The sequence below is a fragment of the Rhinopithecus roxellana genome, chromosome 14, assembly GCF_007565055.1.
Source record: "Rhinopithecus roxellana isolate Shanxi Qingling chromosome 14, ASM756505v1, whole genome shotgun sequence".
NCBI classification, from domain to species: Eukaryota; Metazoa; Chordata; class Mammalia; order Primates; family Cercopithecidae; genus Rhinopithecus; species Rhinopithecus roxellana.
The window spans coordinates 97,308,760-97,331,399 of NC_044562.1; the positions used below are offsets into that span (position 1 = coordinate 97,308,760).

Sequence of the window (22,640 nt, forward strand, 5' to 3'; positions counted from 1 at the left end):
GCCGAGGAGAAGGAACTGCAGGGGAAGCAAAGCGAAAAAAAGTTAAGAAACTCCTTGAGTACTGCGAGGACTTTAAAATCCAAACCGCATAAGAAGGTCAGAACTAGGAAGACAACACCCATGTGTCACGCCCCGCCCCAGGCGGACGGCAGGGACCGCCTCACGCCAGGAGGAAGCGGAACTTCCTCACCGCAGAATCGCTGCTTCCGGTACAGTCCGGAAGCCTGTACGGAGAAGGGGCGGGGCAAAAACTGACCGCCCAATCGGAGTGACGCTCTAGTCTTGCCGGGGTACTCGTGGGGTAACTTGCTTTGGGGAGCCAGCGGTATGGCGTCGGGCTGCAAGATTGGCCCTTCCATCCTCAACAGCGACCTGGCCAATTTAGGGGCCGAGTGCCTCCGGATGCTAGACTCTGGGGCCGATTATCTGCACCTGGATGTAATGGACGGGTAACTCCTCCGGGCTCCGGTCGGGCTTGCCGCGCGGGGGGCGGGATCAGCGCACCTTTATTGAGTGCCTGTTGGATGTACCGCGTCCCTGTGCCACCGAGCGCCTCACTCTGAACGCGATGCTAGAAGGGGAGTTGGGTAGGAACCCTGGAGGCTCTGGCAGGAGCAGAACTGTCGCGGCGTCCTGGGTTGCGGCCGGATCCCAAACCTCAATTCCTCCCCTCCCCCCCACGTAACGTGTAGTCTTCCATCACTTAGGACCCGGAAGCGACCTAAATCTTTAGGACGTTTCTTCACTTTCAGCTATAGAAACTGAGGCCCAAGGGGAGAAGCATGACTTGCCCAAGCTCATGTAGCTAGTTAGTGGCAAAGCTGGGGAGACAGACTTCTGTAACGATTAAAGTTGGCACCTGCAGCGAGGTTCCCGAGTTCTGCCACTTGCTGGGTTACCTTGGACAAGCCACTAACCTCATTGAGCTTCAGTTTCATAATTTGAAAAATGGAACTACTAATAGAACCTACCGCTTAGGCATCTTTGGAAGATGAAATGAGCGAGTACATGTAAGGTTTACAGTGCCTGGCGTATATTAAGTTCTCTGTAATTGTTAGTTACATCATTATTAAAAGTCTGATTTCCTATTTTCTCTTCAGGCACCCTGCTCTTCAGGGAGGTCAGTTTTTTGTAAGTAATTTTTAAGCACTGTAGATACAGCACATAATATTGTTTGGAATCAGGATATTAGTTTCTGAAGTTGGTGATAGAATGAGGAAACAACCCCACAGAAAATAGTAAGACTCCCTCAAGATTACAGAAGATTGTGACAGACTTGCAGCTTCGCCCTTCCTGGGTTTGCGAAGTAGTTCTCTGAGCCCCACTGTTAACTGACTATAAAAATCATATCTTGAGTGGGGATGGAAAAATAAATTTATTTTAAATAGGTAAAAACTCTGTGTTTCCTCATTCAATTTGCAAATTGGTGTTATTTTCAAAAGGTGATGATTTCCTTTTCTTTTTAATGTTAATCTGACTTTGAAGAGTTTTATCTTCCATTGCTCTATGTGGTTAAATGTATTGTTTCTCTTTTGCATTTTACCCAGTTACCTTAGGAGTCCACCCAACTGATAATGACAGAACTTTGACCGTAGAGTACTAAGAATAGTCCAAATGTGTAAGAAGTTTAGTAAATATTATCTCTCACAAAGGTTGGCCTTTAGTTGGCCATTATATGTAATTGTACTTATTTACTTCATTTTTGACACCTTTGTTTGAAAGCCTTAAACTGTCACAGGTAATATCCTGAGTGTGTACCTCAAAGATAAGTAGCTACATTTTTATGCCAGAGTAAACACCTGAAGGGTCCCAGGATGGAATAAGCTACATATATATTTGTGAATCTGTTTGACACAGAAAGCAATTTGGTTTTAATTAAACTGTGTTTGAGTAAGTTAATGGTTGGTGAAAGTAATTGTTTCAGTTCACCAGTCAGGATTAATGATAACCATAATAGCAGTGTTTATGAGCACTTGACTATTTCTGTTCTGGCGTTTTTTGTGTGTGAATTAACTCACCCAGCCGTTTGAAATTGATGTTATTACCACCAGCATTTGACAGCGAGGAGTTGGGCACAGAGAGGTTAAATCATCTGACAGTGGTCTCGTAACTAGAAAATAGTGGAGCCAGGGTTGGAAGCAATGCAGCAACTTGTGTTGTCTCAAATTAAATGCTTCCTGTGGGTCCTAGGCTTACAGGGAATGATTAAGACATTCTTTGGCCTCAAAAAAGCAACTAATAATTTGTATACTTATTTTTGTTAACTGTATACTTATTGTTGTTAACTTATTTCATGTCTCTCCTGCTCCCCTATAAGCTTCCTGAAAGCCAAGTTTTTTTTCTTTTTGCTCACCTATGTGTTCTTTGCTGGAAAAGCACCATAAGGAGCTTAGTTATCATTGGCTGAATGAATGAATGACTTAATCATAATAGGAGGAGTCTCTCAGGAGTCACTTTTGTCCCCTCACAGCTCTATGGCAGACTGAGCTCAATAAGATAAAGTATTTACTATGGATCAGAGTTTTGGAAACAAAAAAATAAAAAATAAGTATTTGTTTTTTATTTATTGCTCTTTCCCTTTGGCAGGAGGTACTTTGGTTTGGAAAAACTGAATTCTGCATACACAATTTTTAATTATTTCTCTTTTAATCTTCTCTACTTTCTGAGTTAAGAGCTGTTTTTATTCCCCTTTTGCAAAGAAGGAAACCAGTGTAGGGAGGTTCAGCTTCTTCCCTGATGTCTCACCAGATTCAGCAGAGGCTGGCAGAGCTGGTGCCAGGGCCCCTACGTGATGTGCTGTGGTGTCTACTAGGCTAGGGCTATGAAAGTGCAGCCACAATGTCCCTTCCCTCCCAGGACTGCCTTCGTGGTTTTTTTTCCTGGCCCCTTTTAAAAATCTCATCCAACATTACACTTTGGATGTGCTTGTTGTTTTCTAGTCTCCTCCCCACCAAGACCTCCAATTTCTCCCCTGATTACAACTGAATTTCTTCATTTAGAAAGTCAGAAACCGGTTTGGGGAGTACTGTGGAAGATGGAGCACTGGCATGATTGGATATGTGAAACAAAGGACAAATGGATTCTCTGGGGAAAAAAAAAACTAGAAAACACAAAAATACATCATGACAGGACAGTGACTAGAATGTGTTCATCCTAACCATGGGAACAGAGCAAAGAATTTCTAAATTAGCAAACTAACTTCTAAATTAGCTACCAGGATTTAAAACTGGGACGATTTCACATTTCTGACTTTCGCTGCATTTCTCACTTTTGGGGGAAAAAAACAAACAAAAAAACAAAGACTTCCAGCACTGGGTCCTCAGTCTTACAAGGTGACACGCGCTGGAGCTGACAGGGGCAGCGTCACCTTTAGTCACCCGGAATGTACTTCATTTGACGCCTTTCCCTATCTGCTCTGTTTTGCTCTTTGATGTTATCTACTAACCCCCAGCAGCATTTGAGTTTGTGATTCCTGATTCACAGGAAGATTGTTTTCTAGTTACAGTCCTGTACCTTTTATAGCGACTCTAATCCTCCTCTTACCATCTTTGCCTTGTTAGGAGATAGGGTAAATGGCTTGATCTGTCTGCAGTAGATTGTGTTAGAATTATGTAAGTAAAGCTTAGGAGTGATGATGGAATGTGAGAGAGCAAATTGTTTGGTTGTATTACAAAAAATTATAGTGTAATTCCAGTGAGTCCCTGGGAGAAAGGAATACCTTTTTATTGTATTTTATTTCTTTCACAGTTAACTGACTCCAGAAAATAAAGGAAAAAGAGGCAGAATAAGATAATGATGAAGCATAATTTTTAATGAAGTTTCTCTCCATTAAAGTGAAATAATTAAGTGTTTTCCAAGCTGGTCTGTTAACTCCCTCTGGCATTTGTTAAAAAGTCAGATTCCTGGTCCTCTTTGGAGTCAGTAGGCTGAGGTAGAGACTGTAAATACATTAGAACTGCTCTCATCGTTACTGTTTGGTAAATTTGGGACACCCTGACTTCATGCTTAGGATTGTAGCCCTTTTTTGTTATGGCTCAGCATAGCCTTTGGGTTTTTTTGAGACTACTGTTGCATTTTTGTTCTTCCAGTATACTTTGTGAACCTAGCATTTAATTGATTTTCAAAAGCACAAATTAAGTCACATAACTGTGGGGATAGTATTTTTATACGTTTTGTTTAGGTTTTCCCAAAAAAGTAGAAGTGTATTTTTTTTTTTTTTGGTTCTCGTGTTTACTCAAGAGGTGGATGTTATGCTTTTATTTTCATGATAAATGAAACCTACTGTTAAGACAACAAAACTATTTCCCAGACTACACAGCATAATAAAAGAACAGTATGTGAAATTCAGATCTTTAATTCCAGAGTTGTAAAACATTCAATAGGCCTTACTGCCTGCTTCTTTGACCCTTATTTCAAGTTTTAAGTAAACACATAACATCTTATCCACAGCCCTGACAATCATTGCTCAGGCAAATGGTAGAATCACTTTTTTAATGATAGAAATTAAACCTCCAAAGACCAAGGTGTAATGAGTGAAAGTGTCTGTACCCCTCCACCTTACCTGTCCCTCTCCGATGTGTCCTGAATCCTTACCTCTCTCTCTTCAGTCTCTTCTCCGCTAGACTTGTTCCCCGTTTGTTTTGTTAGTTGTTGTTATAGGGACAGATGAGCATAGTAGTTAAGAGCCTGGACTTGGTAGCCATGGTGCCTATGTGTAACTCCTGCCCCCAGTGCTTACTGGTTGTGTGACCTTGGGCCTCTGTTCCTCATCTGTAAAATACAGTTAATAAAAGTACCCACCTCATAGGGTTGTTGTGAGGTTTTAATGATTTAATATATAGAAAGTCTTTAGAATTGTGTGTGGTTCATGTATAAGTTTGGTTTTTATTAACACTCATTCTACCTGTCATCTTAACTGTAAGACCTTAAACATAGTTTGTATTTTAACTCCCCTCCCACACACCTAATCATTTAACAGATCCGATCAGTTTTGCCTGTCTTGTCATTCTTAGTGTTCCTTGCCGCTTACCAAGTGGCAGTTGCAACTACCCACTGTCTTGTAATGTTTTTCCCATTCTGTCTTATTTATTAATATTTCTTGCTCTAAGATCTTACTTCATATTTCCAGCAGGACAAAAATCCAGACAATGAGCTTGGCCTTTGATGCCTTTAATGTGCTACTACCCACCTCCCATCTTTTTTTTTACACTGGCCAAAGTTGGTCAATACCACTCTCCACGTCTTTGACTATAACTTGCTTGTTTCTGCTTTTGCTTCATTTTCAGGGTTTGTTTCTTTTCCCATGTTTATAAATCCTATTTTGTAAATCTCATGAACTTCTTTCTTAATGTTCTCTAATACTTGCTCTTATTTTATGTATATTTTGTCTATAATGACATGTTACCTGCCTGTTATTGTATAGCTTTTCTTGTAATCCTCATATAGGATAATACCTGCTGCTTTAACAAAGCCCAGATTTCAGTAGCTTAGTTCTAGTTTCTCCTTCATGTAAGAGTTCAGTGTGAGTGTTCTTCCATTCTGTGTCTCTTCCATTCTGTAAGGGCTTTGTTGGCAGAAAGGTAAAGTGGCAATAGGAAAGGAATTCTCCTTAACCTACCGGACTCTGCAGTGACACACATTACTTGTACTCACAGTCCGGTGGTGAGAGTTAGTCACATAAGCCACTTAGATGTAAAGGGAACTGGGAACTGGGATGTAAAGTCACATGGGTCGCTTGAATGTAAAGGGAACTAGGCATGAGAAAGAAGGTTTGACTCAGTTGATATCCCACTGACAACTATACGATAGCAGTAGGGTTGTGAATTCTGGTGAGTCATTAGCTGTCAATCTCTGTCATCTCTTGCCAGTGAGATGGTAAGCTCCTAGGAAAAACAGGAACTGGAGCATATTTCTTTACAAAATAGTATTCTGAAGCACCTAGTATGGTACTTGCATATAGGAGATTTTATTATTATTATTATTGTTTTTATTTTTTATTTTTTGAGATGGAGTCTTGTTCTGTTGCCCAGGCTGGAACGCAGTGGCGCAATCTCGGCTCACTGCAATCTCCACCTCCTGGGTACAAGCGATTCTCCTGCCTCAGCCTCCCGAGTGTCTGGGATTACAGATGCACGCCACCATGCCCAGCAAATTTTTATATTTTTAGTAGAGATGGAGTTTCACCATGTTGGCCAGGCTGGTCTTGAACACCTGCCCTTGTGATCCGCCCACCTCATTCTCCCAAAGTGCTGGGATTACAGGTGTGAGCCACTGTGCCTGGCCCTGGTTTTGTTAAATATTTAAGTGAACTAGTGATAGAACAAAAAGATTAACTGGAGTAAGGTAAAGGATAAGTACCGTGGGTCTGGTAGACTTGATTTGTTTTTGTTTTTGTTTTTGAGATAAGTCTCGCTTTGTCGCCCAGGCTGGAATACAGTGGCACAATCTTGGCTCACTGCACTCTCCGTCTTCCAGGTTCAAACGATTCTCCTGCCTCAGCCTGCTGAGTAGCTGGGATTACAGGTGCATGCCACCACTCCCAGCTAATTTTTGTATTTTTAGTAGAGACAGGGTTTCACTACGTTGGCCAGGCTGGTTTGAACTCCTGACCTCAAGTGATCTGCCTGCCTCAGCCTCCTAAAGTATTGGGGTTACAGGAATGAGCCACTGCACCCAGCTGGTAGACTTAATTTGAATCCACTTCACAAATTATTAACTGAGTTACTTAAGGATTTTATTTATCTTGTGCTCTTCAAAGGGGATAATAATAGCATCTACTCTATAAGGCTGTCGTGAAGATGAAGTGAAGTAAGTTACAATGCTTGGCATGTAGTAAACCCTCAGTGAAAGGTGGTCATTATTAATAAACACATCACGTTTCTTTATTAGTCATCTTTAAGAAAGTTCAAAGAAACTGTCATTTAATGCCCTGTGATAGAAGTGATTAGAAGTAGCCACAGGCCTCCTGAGACAGACTAGGATTCAGATCAATGTTAAGAGTCCAGAACTTACTAACTAGTGTGTGACTTGGGCAAGTCATAAAGCCTGAGGGTTTCTGATTTTGTCATCTCTCCATTTCTACCTGTCATGGGTTATGAATTACAGAGTCAAATCATTATGAAAATATATGTGACATGATTTGTTGAAATGTCAAGACATTACCTAGTAAAACCAAAATGACCCAGTATTTTTAGTATTATTTAATACTGATGATTAAGTATTAAATTGAAAAACATTGCACACAATCCCCTCAACCCGTGTCAGAATTCATATTGAGAGAGATACAGAAACTGAATTGAAAACATTTTCAGAGTAGATTTTGTTTGTCTTGTAGGCATTTTGTTCCCAACATCACCTTTGGTCACCCTGTGGTAGAAAGCCTTCGAAAGCAGCTAGGCCAGGACCCTTTCTTTGGTAAGTGGGTGTTATACCATCTGAAGCTGGATGTGTTGCTCAAGTAAAGGAAAACTGGATGGTTGATTTTTTTAACTTCCAAGTTCATCTGGCACCCTTTCCCCAACTTCCCTATGCTGGGTCTTCATTGGCCTGACTCCAGTAACAAGCCAAACTTCTTCCTGCCTCTGGGCCTTGGCTCATCTGCGTGGAAAGGTAGTAGCTTGGCTGGCTGCCACATCTTTGGGCCTCAAGTCATTTGTCAGTTCCTCAGAGAGGCCTTTTTGAGCGCCCTCTCCCAAGTTAACCTTTATCCAATTATCTTATCACCTGTTGATTTTCCTCTGAGAACTTCCTTTGATCTGCGATGACTTTTATTAGACTGTAAACTCTGAGGGCAGGGATTGAATCCACTTTATTTACTGTGGTTTTCCTCAAGCTAAGCATAGACATGATCAGGGCTCAGTGTAATTGTTAAATGAGTTTATGAATCAGTTGATTTATGGTCCAGAAGCCATTTGTTTTGTGCAAATTGGAGCTTTCTACAAGTGGTGCCTAAATATTCACTCCAATGTCATAGTACAATGTAAATTAAGATTTTTAAGATTACTTAGTGGCCTACAAGTGATTTATATTAAGTTAGCAATGTCTCACCTGTCAGATCTCTTAAACATGAGAAATTGTACACTTTTTTTAAGTAGTGTTATTTATTTTTTTTCTTTTTTTAAAAAAAGAGACTGAGTTTTGCCATGTTGCCCAGGCTAGTCTCAAACTCCTGGGCTCAAGCAATCCACCTGCCTTGGCCTCCCAAAATGCTAAGATTACAGACTTGAGCCACCACGCCTAGCCTAAATAGTTTTTTAAATGTAACTTAGAATTTAGTAGAACTTAGATTCTTTTTAATCAGCATATTGTTGACCAGTTTTATGAAGGACTCTGTGCTGTTCACTATGGTAGTCATAAGCCACATGTAGCTACTAAAATTAAATAAACTTAAGTTCATGACCAGAATGGCCAACATGGTGAAACCCCGTCTCTACTAAAAATACAAAAATTAGCCAGGCATGGTGGCGCACTCCTGTAATCCCAGCTACTCAGGAGGCTGAGGCATGAGAAGCTCTTGAACCTGGGAGGTGGAGATTGTAGTGAGCTGAGATCATTCCACTGCACTCCAGCCTGAGTGACAGTGTGAGACTACATGTCAAAAAAAAATTTTTTTTTTTTAATTAAATTACATAAACTTAAAAATTCAGTTTCTTATTCACATTAATCGCATTGCAAGTCTTCAGCAGTCACATATTGTGCAGTGCAGCTATGGGACGTTTCCAATATCACAGAAAATTCAGTTGGATACAGTCTTCAGCCTCTGCATAGGATCCATCTACTTTGAGTACACCAAAGAAAATGTACATTATTACCTCATTTATGTGGCATGAGGAAACAATGTTCCACCAATATGTTCACCATTTTGAAATTTCCAGATAATGGGATATAGTCCTCTGATTATCTAAACTTTTTCTTAAGCCACAGTTAGCTTATATAGCAGATACCATGACTTTTCCTATGAATTAAGGTTGTTCTCATGACCATGAGAGGTGGATGAAATACATAGCATTGTTTGCTTCCACTGTACAATCAATGGCCAGAATCCTCACTTCTGGCTTTCTTGTGTGAATTTTTTTAATGCTTTCTTTTTTTTTCCTTTTTGCTCCCTTTTATTTGGGCTCCCATTGTCACACCATACTCTTGTCTATATCATTTCCTGTCAGTGCCTTTCCTTTTAACAATCCTGTGTTGCTGCCACCACACACAATCTGCTTTTTCTTGTTGTTTTTAATTTGTTGATAAACTTGCTAATTAATATTTCTAGAATTTTGTCTGAAAGATAAATGAACTCCATTTACTTTAATGTTTGGGTTTTATGACCCTTGTTTTTTGGTTTTTGGCTTTCTGTTGTTGTTGTTGTTGTTGCTTTAAGAGACAGACTCCGTCTATTACCCAGGCAGGAGTACAGTGATACAATCATAGCTCGCTGCATCCTTGAACTCCTGGGCTCAAGCAGTCCTCCCGCCGCAACTATAGCTAGGACTACAGGTGTGTGCCACCACACCTGGCTATTTTTATTTTTATTTTTATTTTTTTACTTTTTGTAAAGATGGGATCTCCCTGTATTGCCCAGGCTGATCTTGAACACTTGGGCTTAAGCCATCCTCCTGCTTTGGCCTCCCAAAGTGTTGTGATTGTAGGTGTAAGTCACTGGGCCCAGCTACCTTTGTTTTTTATATTAAGAAACATTTGTTTAATTCTTGGATTTTGGTTGTTGGATAATTGATACATGAATGTATTCTAGGACCAAGATTACATGTTGTGTTGTATATGTAACGCTAACATTCTTAACTCTTCAGTTTTCATATTGAGTAGAAATAAATGTCTAAGAAATAAAGTGATAGGGAAAAGTCTGTTCCTGTTATTGTCTAAATCAATGATCCTCAAGTACTTTGTATAAGGACTCACACAATTCCTTAAGACCCTTGCAGGTCATCCGTGAGAGTATATCAAAACTATTTTCATAACACTAGGAAATTATTTGCCATTATTTCTACTGATGGTACAAAAACATTGATGAGTTAGTTTGCTTGTGCCTTAACCAACTCAAGGCAGGGACTATATCAGGAATTGTTATATTCATCATCATGCATTTGCAATAAATATCCTTGATGAAGCAGTACAAATTAATAAATCTTGGTCCTTGAATACATGCCTTTTTAACATTTTGTGTGACAAAGTAGGAAGTGCTTATAAAGCACTTGTGCTGCATTGCTGCATATTGGAACATAATGGTTTTCTCAAGGAAAACTACTTGTACCATAGAGGTATGATCTGAACTAGCTGCTTTCCTCCAGAACACTATGTTTTTTTGAAAGAGCAACTGACAGATGAACTATGGTTTTTCAGACCTGGCTATTTTAATGACTTTTTAAAAAAGTTAATGAGGCTGAGTCTTCAAGGAAAGATACCTTGTCAGTTTTTGTTCCCAAAATTAGAATTTTGAAGAACTTGTGTATCTTACCACTGTGGATTTGATAGCGTCCCAACAGTTAACAAGCTTTTCTGATGAGATCTGTAGTTATTTTAACAAATGTAATTTTGGGGTACTATGGAATGAAATCTGTCACTATTTGTAAGATGTGTGTAACTCAGTAAATCAGTACTTAATACCCATTCAAAATACAAGACAAACAATGGGTTTTAATGTACCAAAGATTGAAAAGCTTATTGATAGGGTTTACAGAGTGCACATTGCAGCTCACCTTTATAAAATGACCACTCAGCACATTTAAGGTAGGCTAGGCTAAGCTATGACGTTTGGTATGTTAGGTATATTAAATGCAGTTAGACATAACAGTATTTTCAATTCAGGATGAGTTAATTGGGATGTAACCCCATTGTAAGTCATAGAACATCTGTGTTACAACAGATTGGATACGAAACAGATGTGAGAATATAGGTGTCTTCTATTAAGCCAGACACCGAAGACTTGCAAACATGTAAAACAAACAATACCACTCTTAATTAATGTGTAATAGAGTTATCTTTTTTGAGACAGTCTTGCTCTGTCGCCCAGGCTAGAGTGCAGTTGTAGCCTTCATACCTCATTGAAGCCTCAGTCTTCCTGGGCTCAAGCAGCCCTCCCACCTCACTCCTCCCCTCTACTAGCTGGGACTGCAGGATCACACTACCATGCCTAGCTAATTATTCTGTTGTTGTTGAGAAGGAGTCTTACTACGTTGCCCAGGATGGTCTCAAACTGGGCTCAAGCCATCCTCCCTCCTCAGCCTCCTAAGATTATAGGTGTGAGCCACCGTACCTGCCAAAAATTACATGCTTTAAAATGTCTTAGTTTCAATTTCTTATACATTAAATATCTATAAATATAACCCATATCAACAGAAGTTTCTTGGGGTCCTTATTAATTTTTAAGAGTGTGAACTCCTGGGCTCAAGCAATCCACTTGCCTTGGCCTCCCAAAGTGCTAGGATTACAGGCTTGAGCCACCACACCTAGCCATATATAGTGAATTTTTTTTTAATGTAACTTAGAATTTAATAGCACTTAGATTCTTTTTAATCAGCATATTGTTGACCAATTTTATGAATAATAGATTATGATTGTAATAGATAATAGAATGATAATAGAATGTTTGAGAATTGCTGATCTAATGTTAACTGTACACAGATTTGCTGAACTACTGACTCCCTGAACACCATAGAAATTCTCCATTGAGGGTTGCTAGTGGTTACTGGATGTTAGAGATTGAGTAAGGATGACATAGCTAGCAGTCTGGTAACTTACGGAATGAATAGAGTAGGTATTTTCAACCAGCTTGAATTTTCCTTGTTTATAATTCAAAGAATAAGAAACACCAGATTTAATACCTTTTTTAAAAAATAAAGTTTTACCTGTTAAAATATGTTCTAATTTAGGCCGGGTGTGGTGGCCCATGCCTATGATCCCTGCACTTTGGGAAGCCAACATGAGAGGATCACTTGTGGCCAGGAGTTAAGCGAAACTTCTTCTCTATTTTAAACAAAAAAAAAAAAAGTTCTCATACAATTACTTTTGGTGGATTAGAAATACAAATGTTAATCTTGACTTTATTCGTCAAGCTTTATACTCTCTTTTTCTGACTTTTTTTTTAAAGGCTTTGCTGTATTTCATAATTGTTCTGGAATGTTAGAATTTTTTTTTCTTAAGTATAGCTTGGCTGTATCAGAAATGTGCTTCCTCTAGCAAAATAAAAAACTCAAAACCTCTCCTCACTACCATTTATCAAACACAGGATTCTTCACAGTGTTATTTCTTGGTTTAGCTTGTTTTAAGCTATCCTCTCCTTCTCATGAAATGCATTATGTTTTAAGTCAAGATCTTTAAGCATGCCATGCCCATTTTCACCTTATATGTTTATATGGATCAAGCTTTAGCATTAGGATGAATATCAGGTTTCTTTTAGTCAACATATCCTTCCCCCTAAATTTGTTCTTGTAGTCTTTTGCCTCTCAATTAATGGCAGTTCCATTCTTCTAGTTAATAAGTCCAAAATCCTTGATGCCATTTTATTTTCCTCTCATCTGTCTATCCATGGAGGATCTTCTCGCCCTCCACATCTCATCCATCCACAGCTGTCTTTGCTCTTATTTCAGAACACATCCATCCTGAATTGCTGCCATCATTTTTCACCTGGGTTATTGCTATCGTAGCTTCCTCGGTGGATAGTATCTTGTCACTTCACTGTGGTGGTTTCTCCCAATGGCCTGCAGAATGCCATAGGGTTTTTCCTCACCACGTGCTTCCCTGACCTCTGACTGGTGTATCTCCTTCCCCAGGCACACCAGCCATATTAACTGCCTACCTAGTGTGCATTTTACTTCCTTATTTTGTTTATTGTTTGTCCCATTAAGAATGTAATCCCTGTGACAGGAGAGTTTCGTGTTTTTGCTCTAACCCTAGGACCTAGAATAATTAATAGTACAGTAATTGCTCAATAAATTGAAAGAAGAAATGAAAAGAATCACTTAATCTTCCTAGAGGAAACTAGTCTGTACGGATAATATGACATATTCTTTAAGTTTCGTAGAGTGGCATTTCCTGGACCTGGACCTAGATTTCCTGATTTTTAGATGTTAACTTTTTATATACAGCACTGTATGGTTTTTGTGGGAAAAGGGTTTTTGTAAATGAATTTAAATAAATCCTTGTCTTCAAAATAAGAGGAAACTACCTATACTGAATTATAACTATGGAAATAATGATTTGTGTGATGCCCAAAGAGTTCATATCCGAAGTGGCAAAAACTGCATACAGATTGGCTTCCAATAGCATGAACCAGGTATTTTTCAGTAATATTTTGAAGTGTCTTTTCTTTCTAGACATGCACATGATGGTGTCCAAGCCAGAACAGTGGGTAAAGCCAATGGCTGTAGCAGGAGCCAATCAGTACACCTTTCATCTCGAGGCTACTGAGAACCCAGGGGCTTTGATTAAAGATATTCGGGAGAATGGAATGAAGGTAAGAAACCAGTGATGAGTGTTTTGTAACATTCACTCTCAGTTGGGAAGATTTGCTGGAAACAGGAAATTTTCTCTTTTTTTGAGACAGAGTCTTGCTCTGTCGTCCAGGCTGAATTGCAGTGGCACAGTCAGGGTCCATTGCCTACTTAAGCAGCTGTTCTTCAGCTATGATGCCAGGATTTAACTTCTTTGTCAAATAGCATTTATATATTCCACTAATATTTTCTGAAAGCTACTGCTTGTTGGAAATACTTACATTTAATAGTCTTGTTAACTTTTGAAAAATAAGAACAGATATTTCTACTGGGCCTGCTATGCCACAATAATGTAATACAGAGGGAATTGTAAATGTCAGTGTGATATAGCATATTTGTGTCTGTTACAGGTTGGCCTTGCCATCAAACCAGGAACCTCAGTTGAGTATTTGGCACCATGGGCTAATCAAATAGATATGGCCTTGGTTATGACGGTGGAACCGGGGTTTGGAGGGCAGAAATTCATGGAAGATATGATGCCAAAGGTAAAAGAAGTATTTGATTTTGGGGTGAGGCTGTTACCGTGTGTTCATTCAGTAAGCATTTATTGAAAGGCTTATATATTTAGGCATAACGTGTTCTGAAGGGGGGAGATGGGGATGCTTCCAGATCATTCTAATACAGTATATAATAGATGCTGTAATAGATTTCTGATTTGGAAATCAGAGAAGTATTACATCTTTATCTTGAAATTTTCTCTTTCTTTGAGACAAAGTCTTGCTCTGTCACCTGGGCTGGAATGCAGTGATGCAATTAGGGTTCATTGCAGCCTCGACCTCGTGGACTCAAGAGATCCTCCTGCCTCAGCACCCTGAGTAGCTGGGACTACAGGTGCACACCACCATGCCCAGCTAATTCTTACATATTTTAATAGAGGGGAGGTCTCACTGTGTACCCAGGCTGGTCTTGAACTCCTGGGCTTAAGCTATCCTCCAGGCTTGGTCTGCCAAAGTGCTGGGATTAGAGGCGTCAGTCACCACGCCTAGGAGTCTTGAAATTTTCTTTTGAAATTGTTATCTCTGTAACTTTTAAATCTCTTGGAAGTTGTCATTGACTATTGAGGATTTGTCTCTCTTCTTTCCATGACACACAGTCTCTGTAAAGACATTACAGATTGCTGTTTGCCAAATAGAACAAAGCCTGCTATTAAAAACCAAGTATTCCCCAGTAATATGTTGTATTGGTATAGTTATTGTGTGAGACAGTTGGGAGTTTTAATTGCTAATTTTGGCTGTTGGATTTTTTTGTTTATTTGGTTGTCTACCCCCCCACCCCCACCAACATATCCACTTTAGGAGTTACTTATTCCTCATGTATATATCTAGGTTCACTGGTTGAGGACCCAGTTCCCATCTTTGGATATAGAGGTCGATGGTGGAGTAGGTCCTGACACTGTCCATAAGTGTGCAGAGGTGAGATTGCTCTTCAACTCTGACTAGACCAATTTCCTGTCAAGTATGTCTCCAGGACATTGTCTCATGGGCCAGCGATTCCCTCTATGGTTCCTAAGTTGACTTTCTTTCTTGGAAAAGTATTTTTTGTTCACATGTGCAACTAGGAAAATAAACAGCATAAGTGAATTTTTTTTTTTTTTTTCTTTTTCTGAGACGGTCTGTCTTTGTGGCCCAGGTTGGAGTGCAGTCGTGTGATCTCTGCTCACTGCAATCTCTGCCTCCAGGGTTCAAGCGATCCTGCCTCAGCCTCCTGAGTAGCTGGGATTACAGGTACCTGCCACTGTGCCTGGCTAATTTTTTTTATTTTTAGTAGAGACAGCGTTTCACCATGTTGGCCAGGCTGGTCTCGAACTCCTGACCTCAAGTGATCTGCCTGCCTCGGCCTCCCAAAGTGTTGGGATTACAGATGTGAGCCACTGAGGCTGGCCCATAAGTGGATATTCTAAAATCACATAAATTGTTAAATAGTAAATCCTGGTTGTCTCAGGAAGGCTGAAGAAAGTTCTTTTTTAAAAAATAATATGTTGAATTTCAGCCCTTTGGAAGATCATTAAGTTCCAGGGCCTTGGAAGTGAGAAATTTTTCCAAAATAGGGAATTAAAAGATACCTCCTCTCCAAGGGGGATGAAAGTAGAGAAATCTAATTGACCTAATTATTACATTATTCTTTAGAACCTATATATTACTTAGTTGTTCCTTGTAAGAACTTGCTAGAACCATTTTTGATTAAAATTTAGGCCTGATACCCCTTTGGCTGTCTCTGTATACCTCTTTGGCTATCTGTATACAAATAAAAACTTTTTTTTAACTTTTTTTTCAGATAGCTAATCTAGCATAGTCAGGCTCCTGAGGATGCCAGCCCTCCTGGTAGCACCACAAGTGATTAAAATAAAACTCACATGACCTGCTTTTCTTTCACAGTGTGGTGTATCTACTTCCAGGTTCTTGTATAACTGTCACACTTTTCTGCTTGATATAGACCCATCAAAAGCTTGACAGTAGTAAATACTTATGCAGGAGGGGCTGGGCAGATGATGACTGAGCTCATATCCTTTTGACTGCTTGTGGAATTGCTTTGTACAAACTGTGCTTTGCCAATATACTACTCCTGCTTTTATGCCAGAGGTTGCCAAATTTTTTTGTGAAAAATCAGACCTTGGTGATGATCTTAAACAGCAGGATATGAAGAACTCCCACAAGCTTAGCATTCCAGTAATGGAACACTAGGCATAAATGGGTTAACTGAAGAGATATTTGCAGTGTTAACCCTATAAAACTCACCTTTATAATTTCTATGAGGAATATTGTTAGAAATGCTCATACATAAAGTGACACTGTCTGGAAAAATTTTCCTCAGCCTGTGGTTCTCCCACTTCTCCCTCTTTGTTCTAGCAGCGAATCACAAAACAGATTGGGTTTCCATCCTCAAATCAAATCCTAGGAAGCTCAGAGTTAAATTTGGACCCAATTTTTTAGCTTTTCTTTTTTCATTTCTTTGCTTCCATATTTAAACATATGTTAAAAACTTTTTTAAAGCCACTTCAAAACCATTCTGGAATGCAATGACTTAAGTATAAAGAGAGACATTCATTCCATTTTTTGACATAAAAATGAGCAATCACTTTAATTTTGCCGTAGTTTATGGATAATTTCACATTTTAGCAATAATTGTCCTTTCAGGAACACTCACAAATTAAGAATAAAAGTTTTTTTTTTTTTTTTTTTTTTTTTTTTAGTAACTAATAGAAGCATTGGTGCATATTGGGAAAAACCTTAGTGGGCTTGAGGAGTAAAGGCTTTTAAACCTTATCTAAAGAGTAGTAAAGATACCATGTAGATTATTAAGAGTTGGTTTACCAGAAAGGTCAATGATTTCTTAGACACATTTAAAAATAATCTCACATCCTCATTTGTGAACATTTTAAGTTTTTCTTATTGAACTAGATTGCTTAAATCTGCTTAATCTCAAAGTGGCTCTCATATGATTGAAATGTTGACAGATGCAAGGGTAGACACTCTAGTCCAGGAATTCTGTTTTAGGTTTTTCTCCATTTTCCTCTGAGGCATAACCTAACTGTTTACTTCTTCCAGGCAGGAGCTAACATGATTGTGTCTGGCAGTGCTATTATGAGGAGTGAAGACCCCAGATCTGTGATCAACCTATTAAGAAATGTTTGCTCAGAAGCTGCTCAGAAACGTTCTCTTGATCGATGAAACCATAAGGAGCCCAATGTTTCTGTTCATGAAATCTCTCTTTTACTGGAAAACAGGAATATTGACTACCAAATCATAATGCAATTGAAGCTGCACTGCTTTTTTGAGCAGTTATTCATTCCAGTGATTAAAACTGATTGTGCAGAATATTCTAAGAGGTTAGAAATTGGTGTGTATAACTACATTTTTAGTAATGCAGCTTAATGATTAGTGAGTAAGATACTGTTTTTATTGAGAGACTTGATTTTTATAAAGAGTAAAAATACGGCTGTATTAAGGTTACAAACAGAAAAGTGTCTTAATGCTTAAGGAGGGCATATTGACTACACTACAAAAACAAATTTTGTCTGTACTTCTGAAAAGAATTTTGTTGTTTCTCAGCTGTTTTCCAAAAGCAAAGGAAGTCTTTATGGTTTTTTTCTATTTCATGTTATTTGTGATTTGTTTATAAGTTTGGGTGGGATGGCATACCATATTCTTGGTTCTTAAAATCTATCACTTTTAACCTTACACTTGATGTGTGAAAACTATAAAAACAATGTATGAAACCCAGGGGTTCTAAAATACAAGCATAGATTTTTTCAGGGTGTTTTGTCAAAGCAGGTTATTCAGTGATTCCTCCCCACCATTCTTAAGGACGTTAAATAATGCTGTTGTGTTAGCTCTGAGTAGAAGGGAAAAAGTAAAACCTCTGGAAGTAATATTGGGTTGAATTCTGACCGCCCCTTTCTAGCTGGACCTTTAACAAATCACCTAATCTTTTTTGCGTTTCTCCTAACTCATTTATACATTAAATGTAATTATAACAACTGTGGGGTTGTGTTGAGAATTAAGAGGTAACACTGTATACCTAAAGTTTCCAGTACTAGTCCCAGAATTTAGAATATGCTCAATACAAAGTAGATAGCATTATATAAGTTTATATTTCGTGAGTTATAAAGTACTTTGATATATTCTCATTAAATCTGTAAATCACCTCTATAAGTAAGTGGCAATAATAAAGCAGATATTTTGTCCCCATTTAAAAAATGAAGAAATTAATGCTCAGTAGTAGGATGGTACCCTGAAAGGATCTGGGAAGTGGTAGAATTTCTGGTCTGTACTTTTACAGATGGAGCCCTTGGGAGGTCGGTTAGGTAAAAAGCTTTTTACTTAACATTGTCTTATTTCCAGTCTAATTTTACACTGTAGCAGAACCAGATGGCTGAGAATATTCTGGAACTATGGATCTTGACCCCAAGGATATATTATTTTATTCCAAGAAAGATCAGGTAGGCGAAAAGATGACAGGATGCAGAGTCAATCCATAAACTAAATATTTATAACTGTTCTGAATTATAGAGAGTCTAAAAATATGTGTCAGCTATTTCATTCCTGTAAATACTCTTGCTGTGTTATAAATATGGCAAGAAATATCAGGACCAGTATCAATAGACTTCTTGAGGCTACTATAAGTTTTGAGAAATAAGGTTCAAAAAGTAAGAATGCTAACAGTTAAGCTTAGACTAGAGCTTGCTTGGGTTTCTTCCTGCATTACAAGGTAAAAATTTGTTAATGTTTGTTTTTAATTTCAGCTTAGGAAAGCTTTGTGCCACGAATAGGTCGCATTTAATAACAAGCAACACAAGGTATATAGAAATAACTTTAATTAAAAAACATATAGAAGATTATAATATCAGATGTGACAAAGATTTGAGTTCATCTGCCTGGACAACTTGGGTTTGTCTGGCTTTTGTTTTATTTTTCTTTAAAAATAAATGTACAGTAAAACTACAAGCAAAGTTTGTCAGTATTGAATTTAGATTTTTTTACCCCTTAAAAGGACTAGTATAATTTCCAATCTCTAACAAAAACTTAGTGTCAAATCTCACAGATTAGGCCAAATGGCCAATATTTTCAGTTATGTGGGTAGTACAACTTGAATAACCTTTTTACATGACAAAAAGTGATGTATATAAATTGTTCTCAACTTTCACATAGAAAAAATGGTTTTATAGCTTCAAAAGGAATTTTCTTTCATATATACTCTTTAGTATCCAAATATTGAAGCTTTGTTTTTTGAAAATGTTTAATTCCCAATCTAGGATGCAAGCAAGAATATATGTTTATTTGAATAGAGTAAGCTATGGCAAAGAATGACCAAATTAGCTAGAAATAGAAATCAGCCAGAATTACTAATTTCTTGCTAATCTAGAAATACAATCTTTTTTTTTTTTTCAAATTTTATACTGATAGGACTTCACTGTTTGTGGCTCATTTTAAATTGGTGTCTTCATGAGACACATTAATTGGTAAAACTCAAATTGAGTTTTCAGAGATGTGATAGTATTAAACTGCACCAATATTTAACTCAAATTTGCTTGCTTTATTTTGTTAGGAGTAAACAGAAAGTAGCCTGTGTCCAAAGGTATCAATGATTTTGAATAAAGGAGTTTTGTGTTATCTGGTATATAAATTTCTGTAAATAACTTCTACTGTTGGTTAAACATGTTGAACAAAAAAACAACAAAAAACTTAATCTCTATATTCAGGATGTTCAGATGTCTTTTATCAGTGGAAACCTGTGTTTTATCTATACTGCAGCTTATGTTTCATAGGGTAGTTCATACATGCATTTCCAAGGGGAGTGGGTCATTGCCAGTGTTTCAGAAACTACATAGGGGGATGTGTGTGTGTATGTTTTATACACACATATTTGTATATTCTAATATATTATTAAGGCAATTTTAATGAATTACCATGTATATAAAAAAATAGCTGTCACTTGGCGCACAGGTTTGTATGTATGTGTATATATGTGTATATATGTATGGTGTGGGTACATAGTCTTAAAAATTACCCAGTAAGGTGATTTGACATCAAGTTACAGCAATTAATATCTTGGTGTTTGTAAGTTGCATGATAAACACAAATGACTACCACTTGTATGTAGATGAAAACCTGGTTACCCTGGTGGTTCCAGAAGGAAAAACAGACTTATCTTGCCTGTTTCATAAACAGCATAAAAGATTAATACATGCAGAACATGCGCTTATTCTGGAGGGGATGGGGGATCCTGAACAGTGCTTTATTTCCTCCCATCTTTCCTACATTTACATAGTTTTCTTAACCTGTTCCCTGTCACCTATTTTTTTTAACATTAGTAAGTTCTAGATCAAAGGTTTTGTATTCTTCCATTCCATCTGACTGCTTTTTTGGATGGTGGCCATTCTCTGGTACACTGGTACCGAAGATTTCACCATGGAAAGCTGTGCTTGACCATTCAACCTGATCCTTTTTTTCATCTTCACATAATAAGGCTGCCATGTCTTCACCCTTCAGTGGAAAAGCCCGTCGTTCCCACCACAAAGACTGAAAGGGGAAACATTTTCAGTTAAGTTTCAACTAATTTGTTTTGTTTAAATTCATCTAACAAGTAATCTGTACATGTCTATATTGTAATAATTATTGTTCTGTTCTTTTAGCACATAAATGTACAAATTTTCATTTCAACTTAAATAGCAACTCAAAAGGGAATATACTGAGAATTCTTGAGTGACTTTTGGTATTTATTTCTTTACTTTGCCTCTGCCAAGAAGAGGAAATGCTGCCACAGGCAGTGGTCTTCATTTCCAACCTAAGAGCACTTTGGGAAAGTGTTCTCAGGTTTGATATACTTCTACAATGTCTTCATTTTCATTATTAAAGGTACCTATTAACTTTTTCTTTCCTGAGCTTTCTGCAACTTGCCTATTAATTCTGTAATCTCCATTCCATTCTAGATCTAGTTCTTTTTCAGTGTCTATTTATGAAGAAAGGTGTAAGAATTTTACGGATGCAGTGTTAGAAAGCAGTACCTTTAAGGTAGGAACTGGGTCTGGGGTGAGGCATGTAAAAATCTTAAGATATGAGGAGAAAGAAATAGCAGCTAACTTTGGCCATATAGCAGGTGCTATTCTTCATTAATCAGGTTTGTTTTGTAATGAAACTTTGATAGTACCTCCATTCTCTAATAGATGAATGAGTACTTGGAAGTTCACATTGACTTGTTACACAAAGTGACTGTAGTTAGTAGTGGACATAAAATGCTGGAATACAGATCTTCTCTACCTAACTATCTTATTGAATTTGTTATGTAATGATGTAATAAAGAAAATTAATTTTTTCAAGTAGTTTCTACAAACAAGTAGTTAAAAGGCAAGAAATGGGAAGTTTAATCATATATATTGCACTTACCTTGGTTTCTTGGCTTTGCTTTAAAGAAGGTAAGCCATATGCACACAGATCCTGGTTCTCTGAAGGAAGCTCAGGAGGACTTGCAGCAGCACATTGCTGACTGCTACTAAAGTTATTAGGGTATTCTTTCAAAAGCAAGTCATGTCCTTCAACATTTTTACTGTAAGCTCTAGCAAGAAAATCAGGAAAACACAATTATTCGTTATTTTTTGAGGTCTTGGACCTCAAAATTTATGGACAACCAAGGTATCACTGAGTCAAGTTAACTTGGTAACTTTAAACAGTTTTGCCCAAAGATTTTTAAAAATTCCTCTGGTGCTATTTATTACTTTCGTACTCAGAGGATGAAATAGTACTTTATGAAATATTTTACTGAATTACAATAGGGGGAGGGGTGTTCTTGTTGTTTATTTGGTTTGTTTTTGTCTTTTGTCTGACTAATTAAACAAAAGATACTCCTTAACTAAAACGACTACCAGACTTCACACAATCTTGCTTTTTGAGTTTTGGATCTTTTAAAAATGATCAAATATATAATAAATATAAAATAGCAGGTATTTTCTCACATAATAATTATGTCTGATTTACTTCCCCTTCCCTCAAAGCTCATTTGTGTTTCTAAAAGTATTTTAGGCTTTTTTGCATTTTAGACTAAACAGGTTTCTTGAGAAATTTTTTATTTTTTAAAGAAAAACATATTTTGGAAGTAGTGATGTTAAAATGGATTACCTAAACTCCAGTCCCCAGTGTGAGGTCCATTATTAAAGTAGATTGAAATGAACTACTTCATATATACAGAGAATTTTCACATTATTTGTTAGTTAAATCTATTCCTGAGGCTGACAACGTAAGAAACAGTGAAATACAGAAACTCATTTCATCATTATAGAATTAGCTCAAATATATTTTGAATACAAGCTCATTCTGTGTAGTATTTTACTTCTGGTGCACAAATAGCTGATGTTACAACATCATGGTTTCCTTTTTAGTGGTCTCACCGAAAACTCATGGAGAGGTTTTGTTCATTTCACATGAATTCTATGGTTTGGGGTTTTAAATTTATAACCTGCCTGCTGTTTCTTCTGTGCCACTTGCTTTGCTCCCATAGTGACCACCTGGCTTGCTCTCTCTCTTCATATTTTTTGTGCCTTAGGGAGAAGACTTCATCAGAAAGATCTTCTATCTGGAATTAGAAATAAATATTTTTGCTTTAATCAGAAACATTTTGAAATGTAAGATCAGGCTGGGCACGGTGGCTCAC

At 37.7% G+C, this 22,640-nt stretch overlaps 2 protein-coding genes across 10 annotated transcripts in view; one reads left to right on the top strand and one right to left on the bottom strand.

The window, feature by feature from the left end:
- Positions 1 to 228: 228 nt before the first annotated feature.
- On the top strand, positions 229 to 21,944 carry RPE (ribulose-5-phosphate-3-epimerase). Of its 5 annotated transcripts, XM_030916043.1 has the most exons (7): positions 279 to 449; positions 7,334 to 7,413; positions 13,320 to 13,459; positions 13,552 to 13,598; positions 13,840 to 13,981; positions 14,822 to 14,908; positions 17,042 to 21,944. In XM_030916043.1, exons 1-7 carry the CDS (start codon positions 328 to 330, stop codon positions 17,162 to 17,164), a joined length of 741 nt encoding a protein of 246 aa, XP_030771903.1. In that variant the 5' UTR covers positions 279 to 327; the 3' UTR covers positions 17,165 to 21,944. The 5 variants fall into 5 exon arrangements, with proteins under 5 accessions (XP_010353231.1, XP_010353232.1, XP_030771904.1 ...); XM_010354929.2 differs by lacking the exon at positions 13,552 to 13,598 and having other exon boundaries at positions 229 to 449; positions 13,847 to 13,981; positions 17,042 to 19,611; XM_010354930.2 differs by lacking the exon at positions 13,552 to 13,598 and having other exon boundaries at positions 229 to 438; positions 13,847 to 13,981; positions 17,042 to 19,611.
- KANSL1L (KAT8 regulatory NSL complex subunit 1 like) overlaps positions 19,685 to 22,640 on the bottom strand; it is a 146,622-nt gene continuing 143,666 nt past the window's right edge. For all 5 annotated transcript variants that reach the window (XM_010354928.2, XM_010354925.2, XM_030916042.1 and 2 more), the window contains 3 exons: positions 22,450 to 22,562; positions 21,380 to 21,548; positions 19,685 to 20,515 (listed from right to left, as the gene is read on the bottom strand). In XM_010354928.2, the coding sequence (XP_010353230.1) occupies positions 20,285 to 20,515; positions 21,380 to 21,548; positions 22,450 to 22,562 (513 nt within the window). In that variant the 3' untranslated portion in view covers positions 19,685 to 20,284. The remainder of the gene's footprint in view (positions 20,516 to 21,379; positions 21,549 to 22,449; positions 22,563 to 22,640) is intronic.

Bases quoted from the DNA above. Each gene is read 5' to 3' on its own strand.
- RPE (XM_030916043.1), top strand. From the start codon at position 328: ATGGCGTCGGGCTGCAAGATTGGCCCTTCCATCCTCAACAGCGACCTG. The intron at 7,414-13,319 runs GTAAGTGGGTGT...TTTTCTTTCTAG, and splicing joins AGGCCAGGACCCTTTCTTTG to ACATGCACATGATGGTGTCC. The intron at 13,460-13,551 runs GTAAGAAACCAG...TTTGAGACAGAG, and splicing joins TTCGGGAGAATGGAATGAAG to TCTTGCTCTGTCGTCCAGGC.